A 24,018-nucleotide genomic window follows, 5' to 3' on the forward strand; every position below is an offset into this window, starting at 1 on the left:
CCTTCTCGCGGGCTGAGAGAGCAACGGATCTCGAGCGGGATACCTTCCGGAACAGCCCCAAAAAACCCAAGTCTCCGGCTCAGCTCTTAGCAGAGCTAACCCGGTCGGGTTTAGCACATGCGTGACTGCCGCGCTACGGATAATGTACCTTTGCTAACCCCTGGGCCCAGCAGACGCATAACCACGCCGAGCACGGCCCTCGCTACGGTACTGTACCTTAATGTACTTCGGTACATTTCACGACCCAAGTTCCGAAGGAACTGCGTAAGCAGGGATAGTTTGTCGAGGACAGTAGTGACCTCACTGTGACACAGAAGCGAGATCAAACAAAGAATCCCGGTCTGGAGGACCTGACAACCCCGGTTGATCTCGAAACTCATCAACGCGTACGGCGTCAAACGGCATCTCGCTGTCTGGTTGGTTCGTCCCATCAGCTTCGCCGTCTGAAGTAAGCTTAAGATCACCAGCTCGCCAAACTTTCCCTGCATACGACACAGCCTCCATCATGACGAATCCAGATTGTATCTTTCTGGCAGAACCCGTCTTATCTTGACGATTTTCCATCTACTATGCTACGCATGGGCAAAGAGCTTACGTCTAATATATTGATAGTCGATAGACTCCGTGTGTCAGGCCTGAGTAAGAGGCTCGGCGCGTACCCGGAGGTAAAAGATCTACAAGCCCCCGCTTCCCTCCCCCGCCAAGGTACACATACCTTAATCACTGCTTCCGCTCCGCTGCATCCAATCGGCCCCGCACGCGGACAAGAGCGAATGTTCGGAGCATTTCGTTCGTCACTTTTTGCATCGCAACGGGATCCCCCACCTACCGTTCCCGCCCGCCCCGCAACCCTCTCGATGGATGCGACTGTTTCATGGCCCGCATCAGATAAAAATCCCGGATTTTGGTTCCAAGGTTGCGGCTCTGATAATGGACCATGTTATGTCCTCCATTCCCCGTTCACTCCCCATCCCAACCTTCTCCCTAGTCTTTTTGGAGTGGGCACTTAGGTTACACCTTACGATTACCCAGTACATGCAAGTGGCTGCGGCAGACAGAGTCCCGTCCCGTCTTGGCTCGAGTAGCAGGAACAAGAAACAGAGCCTGCAGCGAAACGCCAAGCTATGGGGGGACGCGTCATCGCTGTCTTTGTCACATTCACACCAACTTCCATTCCTTCGCGTCATCCAAGAGATTTTGCGGAAATGAGACTTGAAGAGGATAGATGCACGGAGATCATGACAAACGGCGAGCCGCCGGTTGGCTCGCTTCGATCGTCCGTCATCCGTCTAGCCGTCCACGATCATCTGTATGTCTCGTGTACCTGTCTGCTTGGCTTCTCGATGCGCTCTCTCGGAGCCCCCTCGGAGGCCCGAGGCTTGCATCCTCAGGGCTATCGTTGTCAGGCACTAAATTGCATTTCGTTGTAATGGTATCGCGACTGATTGCGGCAACCTCGGACCGATAGAGCTTCCCGCAACCACTTGCACCAACTGGATGCCCCCCTTTCCTGGACAGGCCAAGCCAGCAAAGCATGTGCCGCTACCCACCAAACCGCCACCCTTGAAGCCTTGCATCAGACCGAAAAAGGTGTAATTGGCGCATCATCCTTGAACCACGTCCACAGGCTTACCCGTCACAAGCTGAACGCTCGGTGTGCTCTAGTTGTGAGTGCTGTGACTGAACCTGATGACACAAGACAACCCCATTGCTTCGGCTTCCAGCCGGGAACAAGCAAACATGACAGCACACCGAGGAGCATTGACCATCGGAATCTAGATGCATGCTCTATTACGGATTTGCCCTGTTCCGCGGCCAAAAATAGCTTGTGACTGAGCACCGCTGATTCAGCCACTAGCGGTACTGCAAAATCAACAAACTTCTTTTCTTGGTACATGTGGTAATCTAGCAAAAGGCCACCGGGATGGTCTAAAACCAATGGCTTCCCCGTCTCTCGTTTCGAAGCAAAATAAGTTCAAGCCACAATATCTCTTACGAAAGCCCCACCGAAACATGGCCCATCAGAGTGAGGACTCGAGCTTCCACGTCTCCGACCCGGTATCCTAAACCAGAGTCCCGAATCCGTGGCCCTCCAGCAGGCTGCTCGGCGCCACAAAGCTGAACCCGCCAAACGGATCATCCCTATCCGCGTCTCTAGCGGCGGCCGAGCCAGCAGCGCCCCACATGTCGTCCGCCTCGAACCGCGACACGACAGGGCTCAGGCTGAGCTCGGTAAACTCGGGCGCAAAGTTCTCGGCCAGCTCCGGGTCCGTGATGAGCGGTTGGATAGGCGGCTCCAGCTCGCGCGCCGCCAGCTTGGCCCAGTCAATTTTGCGGAAGAAGCGATGCTTCTTGATGGTGGCCAGATCTTTGGGCATGTTGTAGCCGAGCCGCTTGGTCGGGTCCTTGCGCAGCAAGCGGGTGAGCAAGTCCTTTGCGTCCGGGCCGAGGAAGTAAGGGAGGACGAGCTTCTGACGGACGATGTTGTCCTGGATCTTTGCGTGGTTGGGACCCCGGAACGGCGCGGTCCCCGTCATGAGGTCGAAGCCCAGCGCGCCAAGCGACCACCAGTCGACCGCCTTGCCGTACTTCTTGCCCTGGATCACCTCGGGCGCCATGTACTCCACCGTGCCGAGCATCGAGTTGCACGCGTCGGGGTCGTCGTCGACGGCCACCTTGGAGAGGCCAAAGTCGGTCAGGAGAAGGTGGCCCTCGGCGTCGAGGAGGCAGTTCTCGGGCTTGAGGTCGCGGTAAATGACGCCGAGATTCTCGTGCAGGTGAGTGAGGGCGAGGACCATCTCGGCCATGTAGAATGCAGCGGTTGACTCGGGGAACATTTTCTCCGTGTTGAGGTGAGTGAAGAGTTCACCGCCCTGGCCGTACTCGAGGATGAGGTAGAGTTTCTCCTGGTCCTGGAAGGCGTAGTAGAGCTTGACGACGAAGGGGTGCCGGTTGACGCTCTCAAGGATCTGCCGCTCCGTTTTTGTCTGCTCGACTAGCTTCTTACCGACGACAAGAGAAGCCTTCTTGAACTGCTTCTGAGCATACAATCGGCCGGTCGCGCGCTGCTTGACGAGCAGGACGGTTCCGAAGGTGCCCTTGCCCAGGCATCGGAGAGGCTCAAAGTCGTCGGCTGTCATCTTGCGACGCGGGGGAACGGAAACCTGGCCGCCGCCATGCCCGTCGGCATCGCTCGCAAAGTCGTTCTCCAGGTTGATCTCGTAGCGGGTTCCCACGGATGCCGTGTCATCGTCACTGTTGCTGCCACTTCCGCTGAGGCTCTTGTGCGAAATCCCGCGGCTGTCTTTGCGTCCGCTGCCGGCCGTGGTGTCGCTCGCAGGGGGGGAACGGAGGCTCTCGCTGTGGGTCAGGGAGGTGGTACGCGACGAGGCAGCCGTAGCAGTAGGATCGGTGAGGAGGCTCAGTGCATCCAGCTGCATCCGCAGTTTTCCAATGCCACTGACGCCTCCCGGAGAGGCGACGGGCTTCAGGACCGGGCTGCAGTTCTCGCTGACTACATCATGGATGATGTGGGGCTTCTTGGCCCGCTGGACAGGGCTCTTCTCGCGGGGCAGCGGCGTGGGGCAGCCGTCAGAATCCTCGTCGCCCGAGGCCACAGGAGTCCCGTTGAAACCGCGCACCGTCTTCAGTGCGCGGGTTGCCGGTGCAAACATGGTTCGTTTTCTATCGTGTTTGCTGCTGGAGAGACGCCGTGATAAATACCAAGTCAAACCGGAAATAGATCGAAATACCAGTAAACGTGCAATTCCGCGCCGGGTTTAAAGTACGTGTATCGGCCAGGCCGTCCTAGCATTCACGCCTTTCCACGACGTCGTCCAGCGTCGGCACGCCTCTCGGTGTCTCTGCTCAGTCCCTTGTGGCTTGGAACCGCACGCATCTGGTACTTGAAGAAAGAAGCGGAATTGTCTTGCTTGGTTGTCTGGATCTGCATTGATGGGTGCTTTGGTACCGTGTGTTAAGCTGCGGGTGAACTCTGGCTGTGGAAGGTGTTCACTTGACAAAAGGGAAAGTTGAAGTGGGCGGCGGGACGTTTTTAATTCTCGCGAGGCGGCTCACATGTGGCCCCCCTCTCCCTCCTTCTGCCAAGGTTCCAGCGCCAGGTACCTAAAAAAAATTTGTTCCCAGCTCATTGGTTGCGGGCTGGCTGCACAAGCCAGGCGCGATCGATCTCAGCCCCAAACCAGCCCTGTTTTGGCGCCTGAAATGGCACACGTCGCTCTCTGGATCTGGGCCCTTTTGGATCTGGGGAAGACGGGACCGGCTAAGGTAAGGCCGGGGCGTTCCCTGCCGACACCTAAACAAGATTTATGTTACGGAAGAGATAATCAAATGGCTCGCATCAAGGTTTGGCGAGTTCCCAGATCAAGACGCAATGGGGCGAGCGCATTGACACAGCTAATTTCTAGTTATGCACCCACGAGCTGCTGTTGCAAGTCACCGGGGCCTGCAACCTCCCACGCCGGTGCCAACGACCCATTGCCGGTCTTCCGGGTGAGGCGGCCAACAAAGTCGGCCAGGGCTACCAGATATACGTGTAACCGTAACAGCGTGCCCAACGTCTCCCAACTCTTCTAGCATGTTTCAGAAGTCAGCTAATGCAATGCTCTACTGCTAAGACAAGAAGAATGGAGGCACGAGTTTGGTTCTTTTGGTATGGTGGAGGTTTTTGTGTGTACAATTGATCAACGAGGGTTAGGGTAGTTTTCACGCGTTGATCTGCGATGTGCCTGGCCCCACCACGCCAAGTCTCATCATCCTGCTCCTACAAACAACCAAGTCCGCTGCAAGATCCTTCAACCATGATGCACCCATCGCGTAGGGCGTATGTCGAGGAGGCCGAGGCCGAGGATCGCGGCGGTATTGATCTAGACTCTATCCGTAAGTTTCCAGCAGCCGTTTGAGCGGTTTCTATGACAGGGTCCTGACTCGCACACGCAGCCATCGATCGCGACTATGACATCCCCGGTGCCTCAGCTGGCATTGCACCAGAGAAGGCGTCGGCTCTGTTATCCCAGTTCGAGCGAAAGAGACTAGCGGCTTCCATTGCTGTTCCTACCGACGATGGGCGGGTGCGCGCCAAACTCCGGGAATTGGGCGAGCCTATCACGCTGTTCGGCGAGGGGCCAGCCGATAGGCGCGACAGGCTGCGAGAGCTCCTCACAGAGCAGGCGCAGCAGGATGCCGGCCAGGAGGGTGCCGATGTAGAGATGAAGGATGCGGAGAAGGAGGAAGAGGAGGAAGCCGAAGAGCAAGAGGAAGAATTCTACTCGAGGGGAACAAACGAGCTCCTCCAGGCACGGATAGCCATTGCCCATTATTCGATCCCCCGAGCTAAACGGCGCATCGAGTTTCAAAAGAAGGAAGCCAGCATCCCCTTACGCACCCACGTCAAATTCCGGAAGGAGATCAAGGAGCGCCTTCAGTCCTTTGAGCTTCAGGGCAGTCAAACAGCAGGAGACCGACATGTCAGCATGGTACGGATATCGCCCAACGGGAAGATGGTGGCAACCGGCAACTGGGGTGGCCAGGTTAAGCTCATTGATACCCCCACTCTCGAGCACAAGCGGACATTGAGGGGCCATACAAACAAGATCAGCGGCATCTCGTGGATGCCTGGAGCCACGTTGCCCGAACGCAACGTCTCGGAGGACACCGTCAACCTCGCTTCAGGGGGCGCAGAAGGTCAAGTTCATCTGTGGTCATTAACACAGGATACGCCTCTCTCGACACTCTCTGGCCACGCCCAGCGAGTTTGTCGCGTCGAGTTCCATCCTTCGGGGAAATATCTCGCATCCGCATCGGAGGACACGTCGTGGCGGTTATGGGATATTGAGACGACGACAGAGCTGCTGCTTCAGGAAGGCCACTCGCGCGGAGTATACGCCGTCAGCTTTAGCACTGACGGGTCTCTGCTGGCGAGCGCCGGACTGGACAGCATCGGGCGGATTTGGGATTTGCGCTCCGGCCGGACGGTTATGATACTCGACGGCCACATGGACGGCCACATCAAGCCGATTTACGGCCTCGACTGGGGAGCGGACGGCCACCGAGTCCTGACAGCCTCAGCAGACGGATGGATCAAGTGCTGGGATGTCAGGAAGGTGCAACGAACAGGAGGGATTGGCGCGCACACCAGCGCTGTGGCCGACGTCCGGTGGTTCAAAGGTCTTGATGACCCCTTAGAAGGCACTGCGCCGGGACAAGATGAGAAGGGCGTGCAGCTCCCAAAGAAGTCTGGCACCTTCCTTGTTTCGGCAGGTTTTGACCACAAGGTCAATGTCTTTTCGGCTGACGACTGGGCTCTTGTCCAGTCACTCACCGGTCACACGGGCCCTGTTGCGAGCGTAGATGTGAGCCGAGATGGGAAGTGGATTGTCAGCGGTGGCCACGACCGGACGGTTAAACTCTGGGGCCGGAATGACGGAGCGGGAATGTATAGCAACGACTAGATTAATGCAGGGCTGTTGGTCTCGGAAGGATAGGGAGGGCCCAACGGCCGTCTGTAATTAGCAGAAAGATACCCAAATCAAAGCACTGCAAACTACGGCTTGCATTCCGTAGTAAATAAGGGGCGCGGCGTGAGCTGAGGTTGGGCCCCCCGCGTACGATGTGCTGCACATTGAGCCAAGGTATGGCGGACGTTACAAGTACATCCGATGGTAGGGAAATGTTTTCTACAACAACAGGATCATACAATGTACATTCTCAGTCGACATACAACTTTGCCCCTATTCTTCGCTATTAACCCCACGTCTGTCTCATTGAAAAGAGGCTGTCGATTTTACCGGCCTTGTGCACGGACCATATTCGCAGCTGCAACCCGCTGATAAAGACCGATAAATGCTGATCTCAAGATCGCGACTTTGCCCCAAGCTGGCGACCTCCAAAACACCCTCTTCATCCCGATGACTTTCCTACCACGCCGACTCTGTGCTGGACGATTCGCGCAATCAATGCGACTCATCTACCTACGTGGGCTCTAAACGGAGAAGATAAGCAACGAAACTGCAGGGCTCGGCGCTTTCGTGGGCGCCGCGGAAACTCAAACCATGTCGAACATCGACAGATACCGGCCGCCGAGGGAAGGTTATCAGCCACCCTCTCTCCCACCAAAACCACCGCCCGCCGTCCCAGACCGGTCGTCAAAGTCGCCGTTCAGAAGGCGCGATGTGCCCCCCGCCGTGCCCTCCCCGCCGACGCTCAGCTCAAGGACATCGCCACCCCGGCCGCACTCGCGAAGGAGCGCGCCGTCGCCCGCACAATCGAGCCCGCGGCAAGCTTCACAACCAAGGCCAGACCAATGGTACTTCACATTAGACGAAGTCGCGAGCTCGCCCAGTATCATCGAAGGACTGTCGCCGGCAGAGGAGAGGTTGAGGAGAGCAAAGGGCGTCAACTTCATCTACCAGGCTGGCATCCTGCTTGAGCTGCCGCAAATCACACTATGGGTCGCCGGCGTGTTCTTCCACCGGTTTTACATGCGATACAGCATGGTGGAGGAGAAGGCCGGGATACATCACTACGTAAGGGATCTCCAGAAAACCTAGCCGACCACCTTACCCCTAAGAACCGTCGTTTAACACCCCATGTCTTGTCTTCTCTTTCTACAGAACATCGCCGCGACGGCCCTCTTCCTAGCGAACAAGACGGAGGAAAACTGCCGCAAGACCAAAGACGTCATCATCGCCGTCGCCAAGGTGGCGCAAAAGAACGCCAAGCTCGTCATCGACGAGCAGAGCAAGGAGTACTGGCGCTGGCGCGACAGCATCCTCACGTACGAGGAGCTCATGCTCGAGACGCTGACGTTCGACCTGGTCGTCGACAACCCGTACGCGCGCCTGTACGAGCACTTTAGCCTGCTGGACCTGGTGCACAACAAGACGCTGCGCGACGCCGCCTGGGCCTTCTGCAACGACGCCTGCCTGACGGTGCTGCCGCTGCTGCTGCCGGCGCGCGACGTGTCGGTGGCGGCCATCTTCTGGGCGACGTCGGTCACGCGCGACAAGATCGACGACGTCCACGGCGAGGCCTGGTGGCACTTCCTCAAGGCCAGCGAGAGCAACACGATCCAGGCGGTCGACTTGATGACGGCCTTCTATAAGGAGAACCCGCTGCGCAAGCAGGACGCCAAGGTCCCCGGGTCGCCCGAGTTCAACCTCGAAAGCACCCGCCGCCGCGGCGAGCTGAGCCTGAGCCAGATGGACCTGGACTCGGCGGCGAGCCAGTACGGCGGCACGCCGGCGCCCTCGGGGACGGATAGGGCCGGCACGCAGAGCCCGACTCGCGCCGGGACCAGGGTGAATGGACGAGCGGGTCAGGGGGAGAAGGCGGCGGCTGGCGGGGCCGTGGTGGTGAAGAGCGAGGACGTCGATGCCGAGTCGGGCGTCAAGAATGGGGAGATGAGAGACCTGGAAGCTGCTTCGCGGATGAGTAGGGGCGATTCGGATGCTGCGCTCAAGGCGGCAGCGAATGACTTGTCGAGTCATGAGCGGGGTGCCAATGGTGATGCGAGAGGCGGTGGAGGGCTGGTCTCGCCCGGCGTGAAGAGATGGGGTGAGGGGGGCGGAGAAGAGAGGGAGCCCAAGCGGGCAAAGTTGGAGGACGAGGATGAAGGGGAGATCAAGGGCTCTTGAACACAGGTTTGGATTGAGGTTATCTCTTCCTTTCGCCTCTCCTCTTGTCTTTGTTCCTCGCTATATGGATCTGATTGGTATTTGGTCTTCTGATCGGGGTCGGCGTCGGCGGGTTAGCGAGTGGGTTCGGAGGGGGCATGAGGCGGTGTGGTTTTGGTCGGGTTGGTGATCATGGACATTGAACTTTTTATAACCCCCCCTTTTTTTTCTTTCTTTTTTTTTCAACCCCGCAAACTTGCTCTCTTAGCAGCTCATTTTTAGGGAGGATCGCATCATGTATACATACACTGCTTTCCCTATTTCTTTCTTCTTCACCCCGCCACAGAGAAACTTGGCCCGCTGCCGTTGTTGTTTTGCTTGTAGGAGCGGAGGATAGGGTAGGCTCATGGAGCGGGTTAGGCGCAGGAGTTTAGCGCTGACAGCATAGCGTCTAGCAATCCAGAGTGTTGTTTCCTGGTTCCTCGAGGTTATGGTTGAATGGCCAGTTTTGCGACCGCTCGAGTAGTTCAGGGGTTAAAGCTCGGCCGAATATGCAGTCAACGAGTCGCCATGTAGATATGGCCTGCTCTCAAATCACATAGCCAGAATGCCCACTTGCCATATCTCCGAGCTGTCACCTCGCCCCGTCCCTCCTCAAACCCCCTCGTTTCTCATCCAGAAAGTCAATCAAGTCAACCATGTTGGTGCAGGCCAGCATCGTGGCCCGCTCCTGCTTGGTCAGCAGCGCCGTCTTGTCCGGGCCCATCCCCGGCGCGCACATCTCGCTGAGGTGGTGCAGCACCAGTTTGAAAGGGAGCGGGCACCGCGCCACGTTGTTCATGAAGGTCTCAACGGCTTCCCAGGGACAGGCATCGTGCCCTGCGTACAGAGCCGGGTTGGCGAGGATGGCGCGGGCTGACATGAGACCCGCCAGTTTTGGGATGTGGACCAGGGTGTTGTTGTTGTTTGTGGTGAAAGGTGAGTTGGAGTCGTTGGAAGCAGTGGCGAGTAACGGGGATGTGAAAGGGAGGGCATTGAGGGCGAACACGTCTCCCGACACAAGGATCGGTACGCGATCGCCAAAGGTTGAGGTCAGGATCTCGAGGGCCTCGATGTTGATTGGCGTGCTGGAAGGGGTTGATCTTGTGCGGGGGTGGATTGTGAGAAAATCAATGTGTCGGTTCTCTTCGGGGCCGAGGACGGTGGTGATGAAGTCCATTGTTTTGCTGCAAAAAGGATCAGTTAGAACATTGTAGGTCAGGTGGCGGGCAAATCCGTACCGGAGGTCCTTGTGCACTCTGATCTTTACGCTAACACTCCTCCCCTTGGGGTTGTTCGTGTCCCTTTCCTTTTCGACGCCCCATCCATCCTGACGAAGCTGCTCTCGGGTCGCGACAACCATATCCCGCACCAACTCTCGCTTCTCCATCAGGGCTGCACCCAGAGTCTCAGCACAGGCCCATGACTGAGGGCAGCCGCAATTCAGATCGACGCCGCTGCAGAAAGGGGCTACGAGGGAGGATGCTCTTGCAAGCTCTTGCGGGACATTAGCCCCGAACTGCACTATGGTCGGTGGCTGCAGTCCGTTGGTTGATATCGTAAAGTCTGGGAAGATCAGGAAAAAGCGCGGGATCAAGTGTGAAACGGACGTGACCAACCGCTATCTCTTGCAAATCGGTTTCTATTGAACTCTTTAGCGAGAATCATAGGTGTCCAGCATAGATCCGTGCCATATGCGTAAACAGTCTGACGAAAGGCAAGCTGCTTGGCCCGTTAGGGTACGATCATGGGGAATAGGGGACGATCTCGAGGCGACTTGCCTTGCTGTAACGCACCATGGGTGCCGAGGTATACAGAAATCGTCTCTCATGTTTCGCTATGTCAAAAAGCTTTAGTGGGCTGGTCCAACCGCGAGAGATGTCAGTCACACACTCCAGCTGGCATAGCGAGTTGACAGCATTTTCCATGAAACAAGGAACAAGAGGGAGAGGCATCCTTACTGAACGTATTCTGTATCTGTTAGGTTTGCCATCTCGGCGTGATCAAGCTACGATCGTATACTCAGATATCGAATTGCCAAACGAGTGTGTCGGATAGGGACGGCTTGGGATGAGAGCAAGATGTTAATTGGGTATCCCTGAGGCGTCAACTGCCCCACAGGATGAAAGCTCACCTCGGTGAGTGCGAGGTTGTCGTGCCTTGCTATATGGTTCAGCGGGAGTGGCGTGAAATTTAGAGCTCCTTCATAAATCAGAGACTAATAAAAGTTCTATCGCCGTTCTCGGAAAGTGTCAAGCTCGTTTTTTTGAAGACCACTCTCCTCGGCATTCATCGCGAGCCCCATTCAATTTACAGAAGGGTGCTTCCCTGCAGGTGTGGGGGATTCTACGGACTACAGGTGCAGTACAGTAACAGTACTGGGTCGCCTGATTGGCCCAAACTACGCTGTAAATCGGCCTTGAGTAGCGCGTTTAAATAAAGCCCTGAGAAGAGGACTGGTGACATCAAAATTTCGAGTCATTTATGAACTGACCTCGGTAGGTTCACATAGTCACCACCTTTTGGATTTACATCCGGCCCCATTCCCTGCGAAGAAAGAGATCGCAGCTATGCCAGACGGTGGAAACCCCGTCATCGGCCTGCTGGGCGGCGGGCAGCTTGGCCGCATGCTTTGCGAGGCCGCAAACCCCCTGGGCATCGACATTGCTATTCTCGACGAGGAAAAGGCGCCGGCCAAGCAGGCCCACGACACCGGTCGCCATGTCACCGGCTCGTTCAAAGACCCCGCATGCATCCGGGAGCTCGCTGCACAATCCGACTTTCTCTCTGTGGAAATTGAGCATGTCGAGACCGAAGTCTTAGAGGACATCGAGAGGGCTGGCGTTGAGATCAAACTCGCTGACGGATCTACCACCATCCACAAGCCGCCAATTCACCCCTCGTGGAGGACCATCCGCCTCATCCAGGACAAGTACCTCCAAAAAGAGCACTTCCGCACCAGTGGCAAGGGGATTCCTATCGCCGAACAGGTAGATGTTGGGACGGGCCCGGCTGCCCTGAACTCGCTCAGAGCGGCTGCTGCAAGCTTCGGTTTCCCGTTCATGTTGAAGGCCCGCAAGGGCAGCTACGATGGGAGGGGCAACTTCAAGATCAGCAGCGAGGCGGACTTTGAGGCTGCCATCAAATCGCTTGAGGGACTTAGCCTTTACGCTGAGAAATGGGCTCCATTCGTCAAGGAGCTCGCCGTCATGGTCATCAGGACGGAGGATGACAAGGGCAACCTCAGAAGCTGCGTCGCATATCCCGCTGTTGAGACCGTCCACGAAGACAGTATTTGTACCAAGGTCTTTATGCCGCCGAGGGACGTCTCCGAGGCAGTTTGTGAAGCAGCGAGGATGCTGGCGACCCAGGTTATCAGCACCCTATGGGGCAGGGGCGTTTTTGCCGTGGAAATGTTCCTCCTTGAAGATGGTGAGAAAATGTGCAGAGTACCTCTGTTCCGCCCCTGTTGACATGCGTCACAGGCTCCCTGATGGTCAACGAGGTCGCGCCTCGTCCGCACAACTCGGGCCACTACACCATCGAGGCGGTGCCACACATGTCACAGTACAAGGCACAAATCCACGCCGTCCTCGATCTGCCCATCCCGACCAATCTAGCCCCTAGAGTCTCTTCGGCCATCATGCTCAACATCCTAGGCGGCGCCACCCCCTCCGCCCATCACAAGCTGGCCGACCTTGCCCGGTCCACCTTCGACGACAATATGGACGTCTACCTCCACCTCTACAACAAGGCATCCAAGCCGGGCCGCAAGATTGGTCACATCACACTAACGGGCCCTTCCACCATCCACGACCTCGAGGCGAAAGCCAAGCCGTTTATCGACCTCGTCGACGAGATCAGACAAGAGCGCATCGCGGCCGCCGCTGAGACTCTCCGCCCACAGGCGGCACCGCCTACCAAACCAGTGCCCCGCCGATCAAAAGAAGAAGAAAAAGGGGGGGAAGAGAACCCCTTAGTACTCGTCACGATGGGCTCCGACTCGGACCTGCCGGTTCTCAAGGCCGGGCTGGACATCCTCCGCGAGTTCGGAGTGCCCTACGCGCTCGACATCACGTCGGCGCACCGCACGCCAAAATACATGATGCGCGTCGCCGACGAGGCCGCGGGCAGGGGCATCAAGGTCATCATCGCCGCGGCGGGCGGCGCCGCCCACCTGCCCGGCATGCTGTCATCCGAGACGCCGCTGCCCGTGATTGGCGTCCCTGTCAAGGCGACGCATCTGGATGGGATGGACAGTTTGTTGAGCATCGTGCAGATGCCGGTGAGTATTTTCTTATATTCACCTTAAATTTTTGATTACCGTTGAATTGGTGATTTCAATGAGGAAAACGAGAGCTAACGGACGGGCACAAACAGAGGGGCGTGCCGACTGCTACGGTGGGCATCAACAACTCGACGAATGCCGCGCTGCTGGCGGTGAGGATTCTAGGCTCGTTCGTCCCCGAGTACCAGGAGAAGATGAAAAAGTACCAGCACGAGATGGAGGAGCAGGTCATTGTCAAGGGGAACAAGTTGCGCGAGGAAGGGGATGTGGCATACCTTGCCGGTATGGCGAGCAAAGGTAAATAGAGCGAGCCTACATACATAACAGTGCGGCTTAGAATAGACACGGCGGACGCCTGTCTTTTGGTTTCCTGTTTCCAGATTGTGAATTGTGTCCCTAGAATGGAACTGGTGTAGTCGAGAGAGGAGGGCATATGCCGGTAGTTGGATCGACACTAACGTCGTTATTTCATATACCGGTGGCGGAACGATAGGGTCCATATCCTAAAGAGTATAGTAGGTTTCCCAGATGGGACCTGGGCTACTAACCTGCAAGGCTGCAGGGTGCGTGGAGGGCAAAGTTACAATAGTACGGAGGACGGAGATAAAGGGGGTTGTTACGGGGGCGAGAATGCGCCGGAGCACCACGCCCCATACACGCGGTGTATGCCGGCTATTGCTTCATAGCGTGGTATTGGTGGCGGGATTGTTACTCGGTGTCTCACCGGCGCCGTTACATTATAACGGGCATTGGGGAGTGGTGTAGTGGGGGCAAAGGGTAGTAATGGTGGAACTCAGGGGCCTGATCGTGGCGGAAGGATCGAATCGGCCTACCACGGAGTTTACGCCTCGCGGGTTCAGGGAATACATGCCCCAGCAATATTGTGCACGGCTAAATGATGGTTAGGCTGGAGATACTACTTACAAGCCAAAACTAAGGCTGGTCTCATTACCAAACCTGGTTGTCTTGAGAATCTGGTGGCATGGAAAGAAGATCCAGTCAATAGCAACAAAAGGAACATGCTGGTTTGATACAAGGATCTCGGACGACGGACCGAACCGTTCAAGACAAACCTATATATAGTATAACAGGGGAAGAAAAGCTGCTTGAGGGAAGATGGTTAGGATTTCGTGATAGGACGTATGCAGACATTCCGCTACAACTTATTATGGGCCTAAGAGGGCTTTATCGGAGCTAGGTGCACAGCGGTCACTTGCTCGTGGGGTTCCCATCTCGGTATGTACTGGATGGAGCCATCAGGAGAGAGCACAGGGCTTTTACACCCCGTAAACATTCTTGGAAACACGACTAGACCGACATACACTTACTCCGTTCCATTTTATCTTTTTTTCTGTGTGCTTCTTAAGTTCATGACAAAACATCAGACGCATAAGTGACCGGATTGCAGCTCTTTTGATAAGTACCTCCCAATGTGAGATAGAGACCGTTTTGGACCATCCACCCTTTTTTTGACCCCACGAACCATGCCTACCACCGTCCCTTGCTCGGACCATTCTTAATGAGGTAGCGTCAGAACCGGCGGCCCGGTAACCGACGTAACCACCCTCGTGGTAATGGTAGTCTTGATCACAGTCTTTGAGCAGGGCGGCGCCGTAAAGGTAGGCCACGGCCTGCAGTCCGGAAAGCAACTACGCAGAAGCACATCTTTAGTATTATCCCCATAACATTTGCGTGAGGAAGGAAACTTACCCTCCGAACGTCTGACCACACTCGTTGATGCCGTCCCAGCAGACGGTCCTGTCAGTTCGGCAGGTAGAGCTGGTCGTGGGAACGGGGCGCTTGCTAGTGGTGGTGGAAGGCGGCTTGACTGTCTTCACCGTGGTTGTCTTGATCACCTTGGTGCTGGTTGGCTTCTTAGTGGGCTTCTTAGTGGTGACCGGCTTGGTACTGGTGACAGGAGCCTTCTTCGTGGTGGTGGTCGGGCACGGCGGCGGTTTCGGTTTGGCTGAGACATCGCAGACGTCGTAACACCTAGAATCATATCTCAGTGCTTGGTCGTCTGCTACTTAGTATCGCCGTCACGTACCCGCCATATCTGATGCCGCAAGCGTTGATTGCATCGATACAGATCGTCTGAGAGTGGCATTCCGGATCGCTGTCCACCACGGGGGCGGCCGCGGCCAGCTTGCCGAAGAGGACGACGATGGACGAAAATAGGGACAGGGCTGCGGTTGGCTGCATGGTGAACAACTGGTGGGACAATACACTTAGATGGACGGACTAATCCCCTAGATAGGAAGGTGAGAAAGTCAGGATCAGAGAGAAGCGTGCTTCTGTCAAGAGATGGCGAGCGAAGCAGACATATAGGACAGAGCCTAGGGCGACGCTCTGCCCAGCAAACAAGCGAATGCAGCTCGGAATTCAGAGTAAACAGCCATGGCTTGTTTGGTTCGCCAGCAACCATTCACGGATTGGGCTCCGGGAGACATTCTCGTATCCAATTCATCCGCGCCGAGGTGATTACAATGGAAGCCAAGGCGGATACTTGAGTAGAAGGATCGCTAAGAGGGGCAATTAAGAAGAGGATGGTGTTGGATGTTAGAACAAACTGCAGGGACTTGAAGTCAAGGTAGGGTTGCGTGGCTAGTTTGGGAAAGTATGCAAGTAATAGGCTAAGCTACCGAATCCCCCGGATTCCCGGGACGGATGAGGTGGCGGGCAGATCTGGGGAGCAAAATTCTCCGCCATCCAAGACAGGGACCATTACGACACTTGGCCAGGCCTTTGGCCGTGTCTTTGATGGTCTCATACGGCTGGTGTGGCGTGGCCGCGATGTAGTAGTGATGAGGGCCTAGACGAGACTTCGCAGCGCTGCAACCCAACCCCCGGAAATGCTTATAGCCACTGCCGGCGCAGAGGACAGATAGGAGGAAATGGAACGTTGCGGTTGACGACGGCTTCACTCGGAGGAGGCAAATGCGGCAAACGCTTGGGTCCAAGGACCGCGTTAATTGACTGCAGGCGCGCGGCTGTCTGGTCCGTCGTTGAACAGGAAGGACGCAACAGGGAAAGGAGGCGGATATTTGCGGGAGGGTGGTCTCGCAATGTTCGGCAAAGATGCAGCGAGGGCATCCCGACGGATGCCCTCGTCTCGCAGCGCCGTCTCCAAGCCCTTCTAGAACCAGCGGAAGCAACATCTCTACCGGTGCGCAAGAGGAAGGCGCAACGGCCTTGTGCCTGCAGGTGCAATAAAGGCTCGGCCGCCGCGCCTCTGGGATCTGCCGATGTGTCCTGAGACGTGCGCTCGGTGCTCGCTTCGGTACTCTGAATGGGCTTGGCTGCTTTCCTGCTAAATGCTATGCAGGATAGATGAGGTGATAGAGCTTCAAACCGGGTGTCTGGGGGGGGCAGACACAAACCCGCTGCTAAAAATAAGCCCTTGCCAAAAGTTCTGTTTAATTAACCGTGAAGGGATCGAGGAGGGATGATGCGCGTTGCAAAGATCGCCAGTCCGAGTAACTGATAGCGGAAGAATCCATCAACGGAGTCACACAATTTGCCTTGATTGCGTCAAAGGGGGGCGATGGCAATGTAAATCCGTAGGTAGGACGGCCACACGCGTGACGTTGACGGCGGGCTGCAGCGGGTGCCGTCATGAGACGAAGCAGAAATGGTGGGTGAAAGAGAAAATTTGAAAATGAAGAATAAAAGAAACTATTAAGAAAAAAAATAAATTTCTAGAAAAGCTGAAGGTGGGCAGGGACATGTGATGAAGCGGAGAGAGGCAAGAGTCAACAAACCATAAAAGGGTCCTGCTCCTTCCAAGAAATAGTTCACCATTTCCGTGATCACCAACCCCAGCAATAGCATCAACGATCGGCTCACTCGAACCACCCATCCAGACAGTCTCTACCTGACCAACCGAACGAAGGACCCAGATCTCACCACCAAGATGAAGTTCCAAACCCTCGCCCTTGCCCTCTTCGCCTCCACAGGCCTCTCCATCCCCATCGCACAAGACGACCTCCCGCCCGTCTACACCCTGCGTCTCTCCTCGTAAGCCCCACCCCCCATCCCCTTTATCCACCGTCCCCCCCCTTTCCCCCAACAAGCAGCTCACATCGCATCTTCCCCCAAAAACAGTCGCGTCAAGGCCCTCGACGGCGCCTACATCACAGCCAACGGCACCCTCCTCGGCGTCTACTCGCGGCCGACGACGCCCGTGCAGTTCACGCCCGTAGTCAACCCCGAGACGGGTCTCGCCGAGCTGCGCACCTACCCGGAGGGCTCCAACGCGCTCGCGCTGATCGGGTCCAACGGTCTCCTCGACTTCGCCAGCTTGCAGGACCCCTCGGGCGTCAACGTGCCCGACGGGACGACGGTGGACTGGACCTCGTTCAAGCTGGACGAGGCCGCCGAGGAAGAAGGGAACGTGCTGGAGTACGTCAAGGGGGAGGGCGCGTGGGTGGCTTTCCCTAAGGGCAGCGAGGGGGATTGGAGCGTCAAGTGGAAGGATGGTAAGCCTTCTTTCCCCCCTTTTGCTTTGTCCTTTCTCGGTGTTGATGAGCTGTCGGGTTGCTGACCATGTCAATAGTCGAGGCGTGGACCACTACCAACTACATGCCCGTCAAGGTTGTCTATGAGCTGGCCAAGGAGGCGTGAATGGGTGCGAGGTATGCCGGAGGATGTCGTCTGCGAAGAATTATTTCCCCTGAAAGTGGAGGATGACCCTGCGTCGCTGTCAGCTCAAGGAAAAGTTATGCTTTGGAAGTTTTGTCAAGTTGTTTATTTTTAAAACCCCCTTGTCCCTCTAACCCCTTCTGGAACCGAAGATAAACTGTTATAAATTGGCCAAGAAATCCCCTAAAGAAAGCCATCCTATTGCTGTTACTGTGACAAAGTAAACTCCAACCATGCAGGAGACCAGGGTACAGTTTACATATCTACCAAAGCCCGAATTCAGGACTAGAACCGCCGTCCGCTCTTTTTAACACCCACGCCACGCCGACCCCGCTAGCCCTGTCTTTCTCTCCACCCATCATCGCCCGCTCAATTAGAACGCCATCTCCTTCTTGATCTGAGCAATAGCCAGACCGGGGTTAAGACCCTTGGGGCACGTCCGGGTGCAGTTGAGGATAGTGTGGCAGCGGTACAGGCTCATCGAGTTGTTAAGGGCGTCCCTGCGCTCGGCCGTCTTCTCGTCACGCGAGTCGGCCAGCCATCGGTAAGACTGGAGCAGGATGGCGGGGCCGAGGTATTCCTCCGAGTTCCACCAGTATGATGGGCATGAGGTCGAGCAGCACGCGCACAGAATACACTCGTAGAGACCATCGAGCTTCTTCCGGTCCGCCTTGCTCTGCCTGTACTCCTTGCCCTGTTTCAATGTGTCAGCCGGGTGCCAATACGCACCAAGTGTATTTCCCCACGACTCACATCAGGAGCGGGCGTATCCCTTTGCAGGTACGGTTTAATCGACTTGTACTGCTTGTAGAACTGGGTGAGGTCGGGGACCAGGTCCTTGACGACGTAGGTGTGTGGGAGCGGGTAGATCTTCATCTCAGCCTTGTCCTCGGGGGGGATACGGCCTGCGGGGTGTTAGTCTTATGTCGCGCTCCGTCACCTTTCTATCCTCCACCGGATGCAACGTACAAAGGCAGGCGAGAGTATTGGTGCCGTTGATATTCATGGCGCAGCTGCCACAGATCCCCTCTCTGCAGCTCCGGCGGAAAGTGAGGGTAGGGTCGAGCTCATTCTTGATGCGGATGAGGGCGTCGAGGACCATGGGTCCGGTCTTGTTCAAATCGAGAGTGTAGCTCTGCATGCGCGGCTTCTCGGTCGGGGTATCGGGGTTCCAGCGGTAGATCTGGAAGGTCTTGAGGTTGGCCTTCTCACCAGAGGCGGTTTGGTTGTGCTGGGCGCCATCGGCGAGCTGGGCCATGCCGCGGGCGGCAATGGGCGCGGTGATGCGCAGGGCCGGCCTCGACGCGGCAGCGCCGAGCAATAGTGAGGACGAAGAGCGGAGAGCTGCCATGATTACGACTCGAGCAATTGATCTGCGAGCGCTGGCGACGTCGACGTTGCTGTCGCGGGCAGAACAGAAATGCACAATTGGAAAAGGGCTCGTGGACGGCAAACACGCTGTTGGTGGCGCTGAATTGCAGTGGGTTCGTGATCCTCACACTCGGTTTCCCGGAACACCTCGGCAAATTCTGGCCAATCACAGTGCCGCGAATTCCAATTCCACGCCGTTACACACTGCCGTCTGCGCCCGACCTTTGCCATGAAATGGGCCTAGCGGCTTCTGTGGAGCTGTGGGGTATCTTTTCCACAACGTCACAAGCCGAGTGAGAGCGTCTCGCCTAATGGCCTTCAAGTTGCAGCAAAAAAACAAAAAGTGTTAAATAGAAGATGAAGGGTGGAGAATTAATATTATACACTGCCATCGAGACTATGAAATGGAGGACTTTAGTAGGCCACGGTGGGAAAACGGTTCCTATGGTCTCAGAATGTACCCGTTCTTTAAGTCAGACGCGAGCACTTAACTCAAGTTGTGTTATTTAATCGTCTTGAGCTTCGAATAATGTATTCATGGGTACCGAGGTTTCCCGCCCTAAGTGGCTCGGTGATATCTCATGTTCACGTAGTCATGCTCGCCTCTCGATCTCATGTAAACCCTCTGACTTCAACCCTTCCACTTGTCCTCTACGGGATCATATCCCAGCACGTCCGGCTCAATATTCAGACTCTTGAGCATCATCAGCATTGTGAAGCCCTGTGCAAACAAGTCAGCATTTTACTGTCACCCTCTTCATCACGTATCAGACTCACCACTTGCTCTTCTCCTCCCTCCTCGTCGTTGCGCCCTTCATCCCCCTCGTCACACTCTTCACCCTCTCTCACCTCACCTGCCTCCCCATCCCCATCCCCATCTGCAAATCCCCCAAACCACAACTGCCTCTTCCGACTCTCCCTCCACGCTCTCGCCCCTCCCATCCCTTCCACTCTGCTCTTGATCAGTTCGAACAACTCCTCCGCCGCCAGCCTGCTCGCCTCCTTCCACTTGCCCACCAACTCCGTCAAGTCAGCGGTGCCGCCAGCGCCACGCTTCGCCCGAGATGAAGAGGTAGAATCCCGCTGTTGCTGCTGCTGCTGCTGCTGCTGCTCGATCCGCCTAGCCTGGCGGACAAGCTCCAACTGCTTCTGCATCGCACGCGTGTGTGCTTGCATCTCCCTCTGGGAGGCATCAATGCGCTGGAGCAAGAGGGAGGGGTCGTTGTTGGCGTCGCCGTCTCTCACTCCGTCTCCATCTCTGTCTCCGTCTGGTGAGCCGTCTGGTGAGGAGGGTTTGGAGTCGCCGACTGTGAGGCGGTGGCGGCGGGCCAGTACTACATTTCTAGCACCGCCCGTATCAACTGCGCCGAGGCTGGGGTTTGGCCTGTTGCTGTTTGCAAGGGGAGAAGACGCCGCGACGGCGGCGGAGGGTTCGGGACGGGGGCCCCCCGCGTGTGCCGGGGTTGCTGGGGTGCGTACGCCAGCCGCTGATGCAGCAGCAGAAGCGCGGCTGGCAACGCCGCCACCGTTGGGTGAGTTCTGGATCTTCTCGGGACTGAAACCGGGACTGCTCTGAACCTGGCTCTGCTGCCGGCGGCTTATTAGAGGAGACCGGAACGGCTTTCGGAGCGTGGCGTTCGCGGCTTCAACGCGTCGGCGTTTGGCTGCTGGGCCCCCTGGGGTTTGGAAGGACATTGTTGAGATGGCGCATTTTGCGATGCCGCAATGCCTTGTTTTCTTGTCCCCTCTTAATTCCGGATGCGTTTATTTGGTGTTGAGGTGAAGGTTGCGTGGGGCTCGCACGGTCTCTCCACGGGCCGAGTCGTTGGGGAGCCCGTTAGAGAGCGCCTCGCATCGCCGAGACCTTGGGAAAATATAGTGTGTAAAACGATCACCATGACTGTACCAAGTCCAATCGCTGCATCGGAAAAAGTCAATGTATTCTAGCGCAGCCCATAATATGTACATCGGGAACATATGACAACTGCTCTCAGCGAGTCTAATTCGTAGTAACTCAATGAACCAAAGACGCCGCCGCTCCATGCCATGGATACCTTTTGGTGAGATATGCACTCATCCATCCCATTTCAATGCCCAATTCCTCCGACAGCCCACTGTCCAAAACCGAGGTCCCCAGGCTGCGGAAAGACGCCTCTATCTTGCGGCTGCTGGTTCCCTACATTTGCTCCCGGCCGGACGCCGTCCTGCTGCTGCTGCTGCTGCTGTTGTTGCTGCTGCTGCTGCTGCCTCCTGGTCTCCTCCTCCCGCCGCCTTGCCGCCTGCTGCCGTTGCTGGCGGTACATGACCAGGAAGACCAGCGCAGCCGCCAAACCAAGGATTACAAAGCTCTCCATCACGCCATCGTCAAAGTCCAGCAGGTCGGCGCCGGGAATGGTGTCATCATATAGATCGTCATAGACATCATCGTAGTATTGGGCGTCGTCCTGCAAGAAGTTGTTGATCCACTCCTTGAGCGACCAATCCTTCTTCGGTTCTACGTGGTGCAAAATTCCTACGTCAGTTCGGCTCTTCGCAAGATCAGGGGTCAATAGAAGTGGGCTCATACTTGGTTCGTCCCGGATCGAGTTGATTCTTCCATGGGTCAGGGTATTCCAGGCACTCTTTGCCCGTAGCTTCAACAGGCTGAGCGAGACAGGGAGATAGGCCTCATCATTCGTCTCTAGCGCCGAGTCGTAATACCTCTTAGCCAGGTGGTAGTCCTGGTTAAGGCCGATCCCGTGCTCGTGCATCCATCCAAGATTGTAAAGCGCCTGCGCGCTCTGGTAATATTCGGACGCTCCTGTATAGCACTGGACGGCCTTGTCGACATCTGGGTCGGTGCCGAGGCCGTATAGGTAGTAATCGCCCATTTTGACAAGCGCATCAATGTTGCCCTGGCGGGACGAGCGCGTCCAGTAAATAAGCGCCATCCTGGGATTCTGGAGGAGGGATGGTTTTGTGGCACGAGGGTCTAGTAGTTTAGGAATGGGTAGTCGAGACTGGTCTGGATCCAGCATGTAGGCGACATTGTTCTGCGCTTTCTCGTACCCCTGCTCCGCCGCTCCGAGATACTCGAGGAATGCTAGTTCTGTATCTCCGTCCTCGTATGCCAGGTTTGCTTCGGCCCAGGATGACACGAGAGGCTCAACTTTCTCGGCCACCGTCTTGTAGTAGACCACCGCTGCGCTGCAAGATCTGTCACGGCCGACCCCGAAGAAGTTCAACTCGGCGAGGTAGTAATAGGCCTCGATGTTAGCCCACCGCGCGGCGAGTTCAAAGTAGTGGTTCGCGGCGGCCAGGTCATCAGTCTGGCCCTGGTCGAGGAAGAGGCTCCCGAGCTCCACCTGCGCTGGCGCAAAGTCCTGGTTCGCGGCCGCTTTGAGGAGCTCGGTGGCCCGGATGACATCCTCCTTGACGCCGTATCCGTGGAGATACAACAGGCCTAATCCCCACTGGGACCGCGCGTCCTTGAGGTCAGCACCACGCTCAAACCAGATCTTGGCGCGGTCAAAGTTCTGCTCGACGCCTTCTCCCCGCATGTACATGCGTCCGATGTAGCCTGCCGCCTTCGCCGCAGTCTTGTCCAGATTGGGTTTCGGGCTCTCGACGGGACGGCTCCTCTTCCAGTATTTCTGCGTCACCTCGAAGAAATACTTTCCGGCCAAAGCCATGTTCTTTTCGAGGCCCCTTTGCCCCTCGTAGTAGATACGGCCGAGGTTAAACGAAGCTTCGAAGTCACCCTTTTGAGACATGAGGTCCAGATACTCAATGATATCCTCGATCGACGCATAGGCGTCCGAGTTCGGATGTGCCTTAATGGCATTGCTTCCGGCACTAGCGACGCTAGCCCCTTCTCCGTAGACACCACCCGTCTCGTCGGCGATGCGGTACGATTCTGAGATCCAGGCCATCCCACCAGGAGGGCCAGATCGATACCATGTGATGGCCTTGTCAGCTACCCGCTTGTAGTACTTGACGGCGGCGTCGCAGTTCTTTGGTGTCCCAATGCCTGCGTGGTGCCGGTGCGCCACCGTCATCTCGGCCCTCGTATGTCCCCTATTCGCAGCGAAAGTGTAGTAGAGGAGCGCCCGGGCTTGGTCACGTTCCACGGCCCCTCCCACGCCCGTCGAATACATGAGCCCGATCATGTACAGCGCAGAACTGTTTCCATTGAGGGATGCCAGTTGGTTGTAGTAATCGAAGGCAGTCCGGAAGTTCCTCGGGTGCGAGAAATTACCGTAGAAGTTCATCTCGGCGAGGATGTATAGGGCATCTGAGTTATTCTGTCGGGCGGACTCCTCGAGGAGCCTTGAGGCGTGCAGGAGAGTCCCGCTTAGCGCGCTCTTGTGGGACGATTCGGGAGGCGGGGCGCTGAGACGGAGGTTCGGGAGCGCCTTGAGGGCGAACTGGAACAAAGGGCCGACGACGCCATGTTGTTTCCGTGTCCTGTGATGAAACGGCCGGTATAGCTTGCGCAGCTCGGTTAGAGCTGAGTCGACAAGGTCGGCACCTGATGTTCGTCAGCGGCGCATCCTGTGGGTAAACACTCTTCACAACGCAAAGCCCATACCAGGTTCTCTGACAGCTTGTCCCCCGCTCTGCGCGGCGGCTACATCTGCGCGGAATGAGCCGCCGTTTGTCTTGTCGGATGCGTCGCCGGCGAGGGCATGTTGATCAGTCTGCGCCTCGGCGTAGGAGAAGGCGACTGCCTGCAAGAGCACTTCAGAGTGGTGTTAGTGCAACGCCCTCGTGACAATGGTCTTAGTGTTGCTGGCTTACGGAATAGCCACAGGAAAAGACGCCTCATCTTCAACTACTGCTGTTGAGAAGGGGTGCAGTCCAAGGTTTTCATTCCATGGTTAATCGTTGGCAATTGGAGAGTGTTGGGCGTTGAAACCGGGAAGGGGGTGGATAGCTCTCGCGGCGGTGTTGGTAATTCTTACCAGCTGTCCAGAACTGAGCTCCGTTTACTGAATGATGCGGCCATGCAGCAGTTACCTAAGCCGGCGCTGTTGAGGGTCCCGCAGCCAAGGGCGTTCTCACTCT

General features: G+C 56.5%; 10 protein-coding genes across 10 annotated transcripts; 4 read left to right on the top strand and 6 right to left on the bottom strand.

The window, feature by feature from the left end:
* Nucleotides 1-2,063: 2,063 nt before the first annotated feature.
* On the bottom strand, nt 2,064-3,674 carry MFIFM68171_00737 (Serine/threonine-protein kinase psk1; the record flags this gene model as incomplete). The annotated part of the gene is made up of 1 exon (XM_071056159.1): nt 2,064-3,674. The coding sequence occupies one exon, from the start codon at nt 3,672-3,674 to the stop codon at nt 2,064-2,066; it is 1,611 nt and encodes a 536-aa protein (XP_070912260.1).
* Nucleotides 3,675-4,820: 1,146 nt separating this feature from the next.
* MFIFM68171_00738 (Serine/threonine-protein kinase PRP4) lies at nt 4,821-6,470 on the top strand (the record flags this gene model as incomplete). Its single annotated transcript, XM_071056160.1, has 2 exons — nt 4,821-4,899; nt 4,960-6,470. 2 exons carry the CDS (start codon nt 4,821-4,823, stop codon nt 6,468-6,470), a joined length of 1,590 nt encoding a protein of 529 aa, XP_070912261.1.
* Nucleotides 6,471-7,070: 600 nt separating this feature from the next.
* Nucleotides 7,071-8,654, top strand: MFIFM68171_00739 (Cyclin-like domain-containing protein; the record flags this gene model as incomplete). The annotated part of the gene is made up of 2 exons (XM_071056161.1): nt 7,071-7,544; nt 7,632-8,654. The coding sequence occupies 2 exons, from the start codon at nt 7,071-7,073 to the stop codon at nt 8,652-8,654; spliced, it is 1,497 nt and encodes a 498-aa protein (XP_070912262.1).
* A 613-nt stretch (nt 8,655-9,267) lies between these two features.
* DUS4 (tRNA dihydrouridine synthase) lies at nt 9,268-10,627 on the bottom strand (the record flags this gene model as incomplete). The annotated part of the gene is made up of 4 exons (XM_071056162.1): nt 9,268-9,859; nt 9,914-10,238; nt 10,292-10,394; nt 10,454-10,627. The coding sequence occupies 4 exons, from the start codon at nt 10,625-10,627 to the stop codon at nt 9,268-9,270; spliced, it is 1,194 nt and encodes a 397-aa protein (XP_070912263.1).
* A 615-nt stretch (nt 10,628-11,242) lies between these two features.
* MFIFM68171_00741 (Phosphoribosylaminoimidazole carboxylase) lies at nt 11,243-13,265 on the top strand (the record flags this gene model as incomplete). Its single annotated transcript, XM_071056163.1, has 3 exons — nt 11,243-12,104; nt 12,158-12,957; nt 13,053-13,265. 3 exons carry the CDS (start codon nt 11,243-11,245, stop codon nt 13,263-13,265), a joined length of 1,875 nt encoding a protein of 624 aa, XP_070912264.1.
* A 1,211-nt stretch (nt 13,266-14,476) lies between these two features.
* On the bottom strand, nt 14,477-15,162 carry MFIFM68171_00742 (uncharacterized protein; the record flags this gene model as incomplete). Its single annotated transcript, XM_071056164.1, has 3 exons — nt 14,477-14,609; nt 14,671-14,952; nt 15,008-15,162. The coding sequence occupies 3 exons, from the start codon at nt 15,160-15,162 to the stop codon at nt 14,477-14,479; spliced, it is 570 nt and encodes a 189-aa protein (XP_070912265.1).
* Nucleotides 15,163-16,873: 1,711 nt separating this feature from the next.
* On the top strand, nt 16,874-17,583 carry MFIFM68171_00743 (uncharacterized protein; the record flags this gene model as incomplete). Its single annotated transcript, XM_071056165.1, has 3 exons — nt 16,874-16,977; nt 17,065-17,438; nt 17,516-17,583. 3 exons carry the CDS (start codon nt 16,874-16,876, stop codon nt 17,581-17,583), a joined length of 546 nt encoding a protein of 181 aa, XP_070912266.1.
* Nucleotides 17,584-17,974: 391 nt separating this feature from the next.
* SDH2 (succinate dehydrogenase complex, subunit B) lies at nt 17,975-18,952 on the bottom strand (the record flags this gene model as incomplete). Its single annotated transcript, XM_071056166.1, has 3 exons — nt 17,975-18,295; nt 18,355-18,506; nt 18,571-18,952. 3 exons carry the CDS (start codon nt 18,950-18,952, stop codon nt 17,975-17,977), a joined length of 855 nt encoding a protein of 284 aa, XP_070912267.1.
* Nucleotides 18,953-19,603: 651 nt separating this feature from the next.
* On the bottom strand, nt 19,604-20,667 carry MFIFM68171_00745 (Swi5-dependent recombination DNA repair protein 1; the record flags this gene model as incomplete). The annotated part of the gene is made up of 2 exons (XM_071056167.1): nt 19,604-19,693; nt 19,750-20,667. The coding sequence occupies 2 exons, from the start codon at nt 20,665-20,667 to the stop codon at nt 19,604-19,606; spliced, it is 1,008 nt and encodes a 335-aa protein (XP_070912268.1).
* Nucleotides 20,668-21,059: 392 nt separating this feature from the next.
* Nucleotides 21,060-23,779, bottom strand: HRD3 (ERAD-associated protein; the record flags this gene model as incomplete). Its single annotated transcript, XM_071056168.1, has 4 exons — nt 21,060-21,466; nt 21,539-23,482; nt 23,543-23,692; nt 23,752-23,779. 4 exons carry the CDS (start codon nt 23,777-23,779, stop codon nt 21,060-21,062), a joined length of 2,529 nt encoding a protein of 842 aa, XP_070912269.1.
* Between the last annotated feature and the right edge of the window lie 239 nt (nt 23,780-24,018).

Source organism: Madurella fahalii (assembly GCF_045866475.1).
Source record: "Madurella fahalii IFM 68171 DNA, scaffold_1, whole genome shotgun sequence".
Lineage (NCBI taxonomy): Eukaryota > Fungi > Ascomycota > Sordariomycetes > Sordariales > Madurella > Madurella fahalii.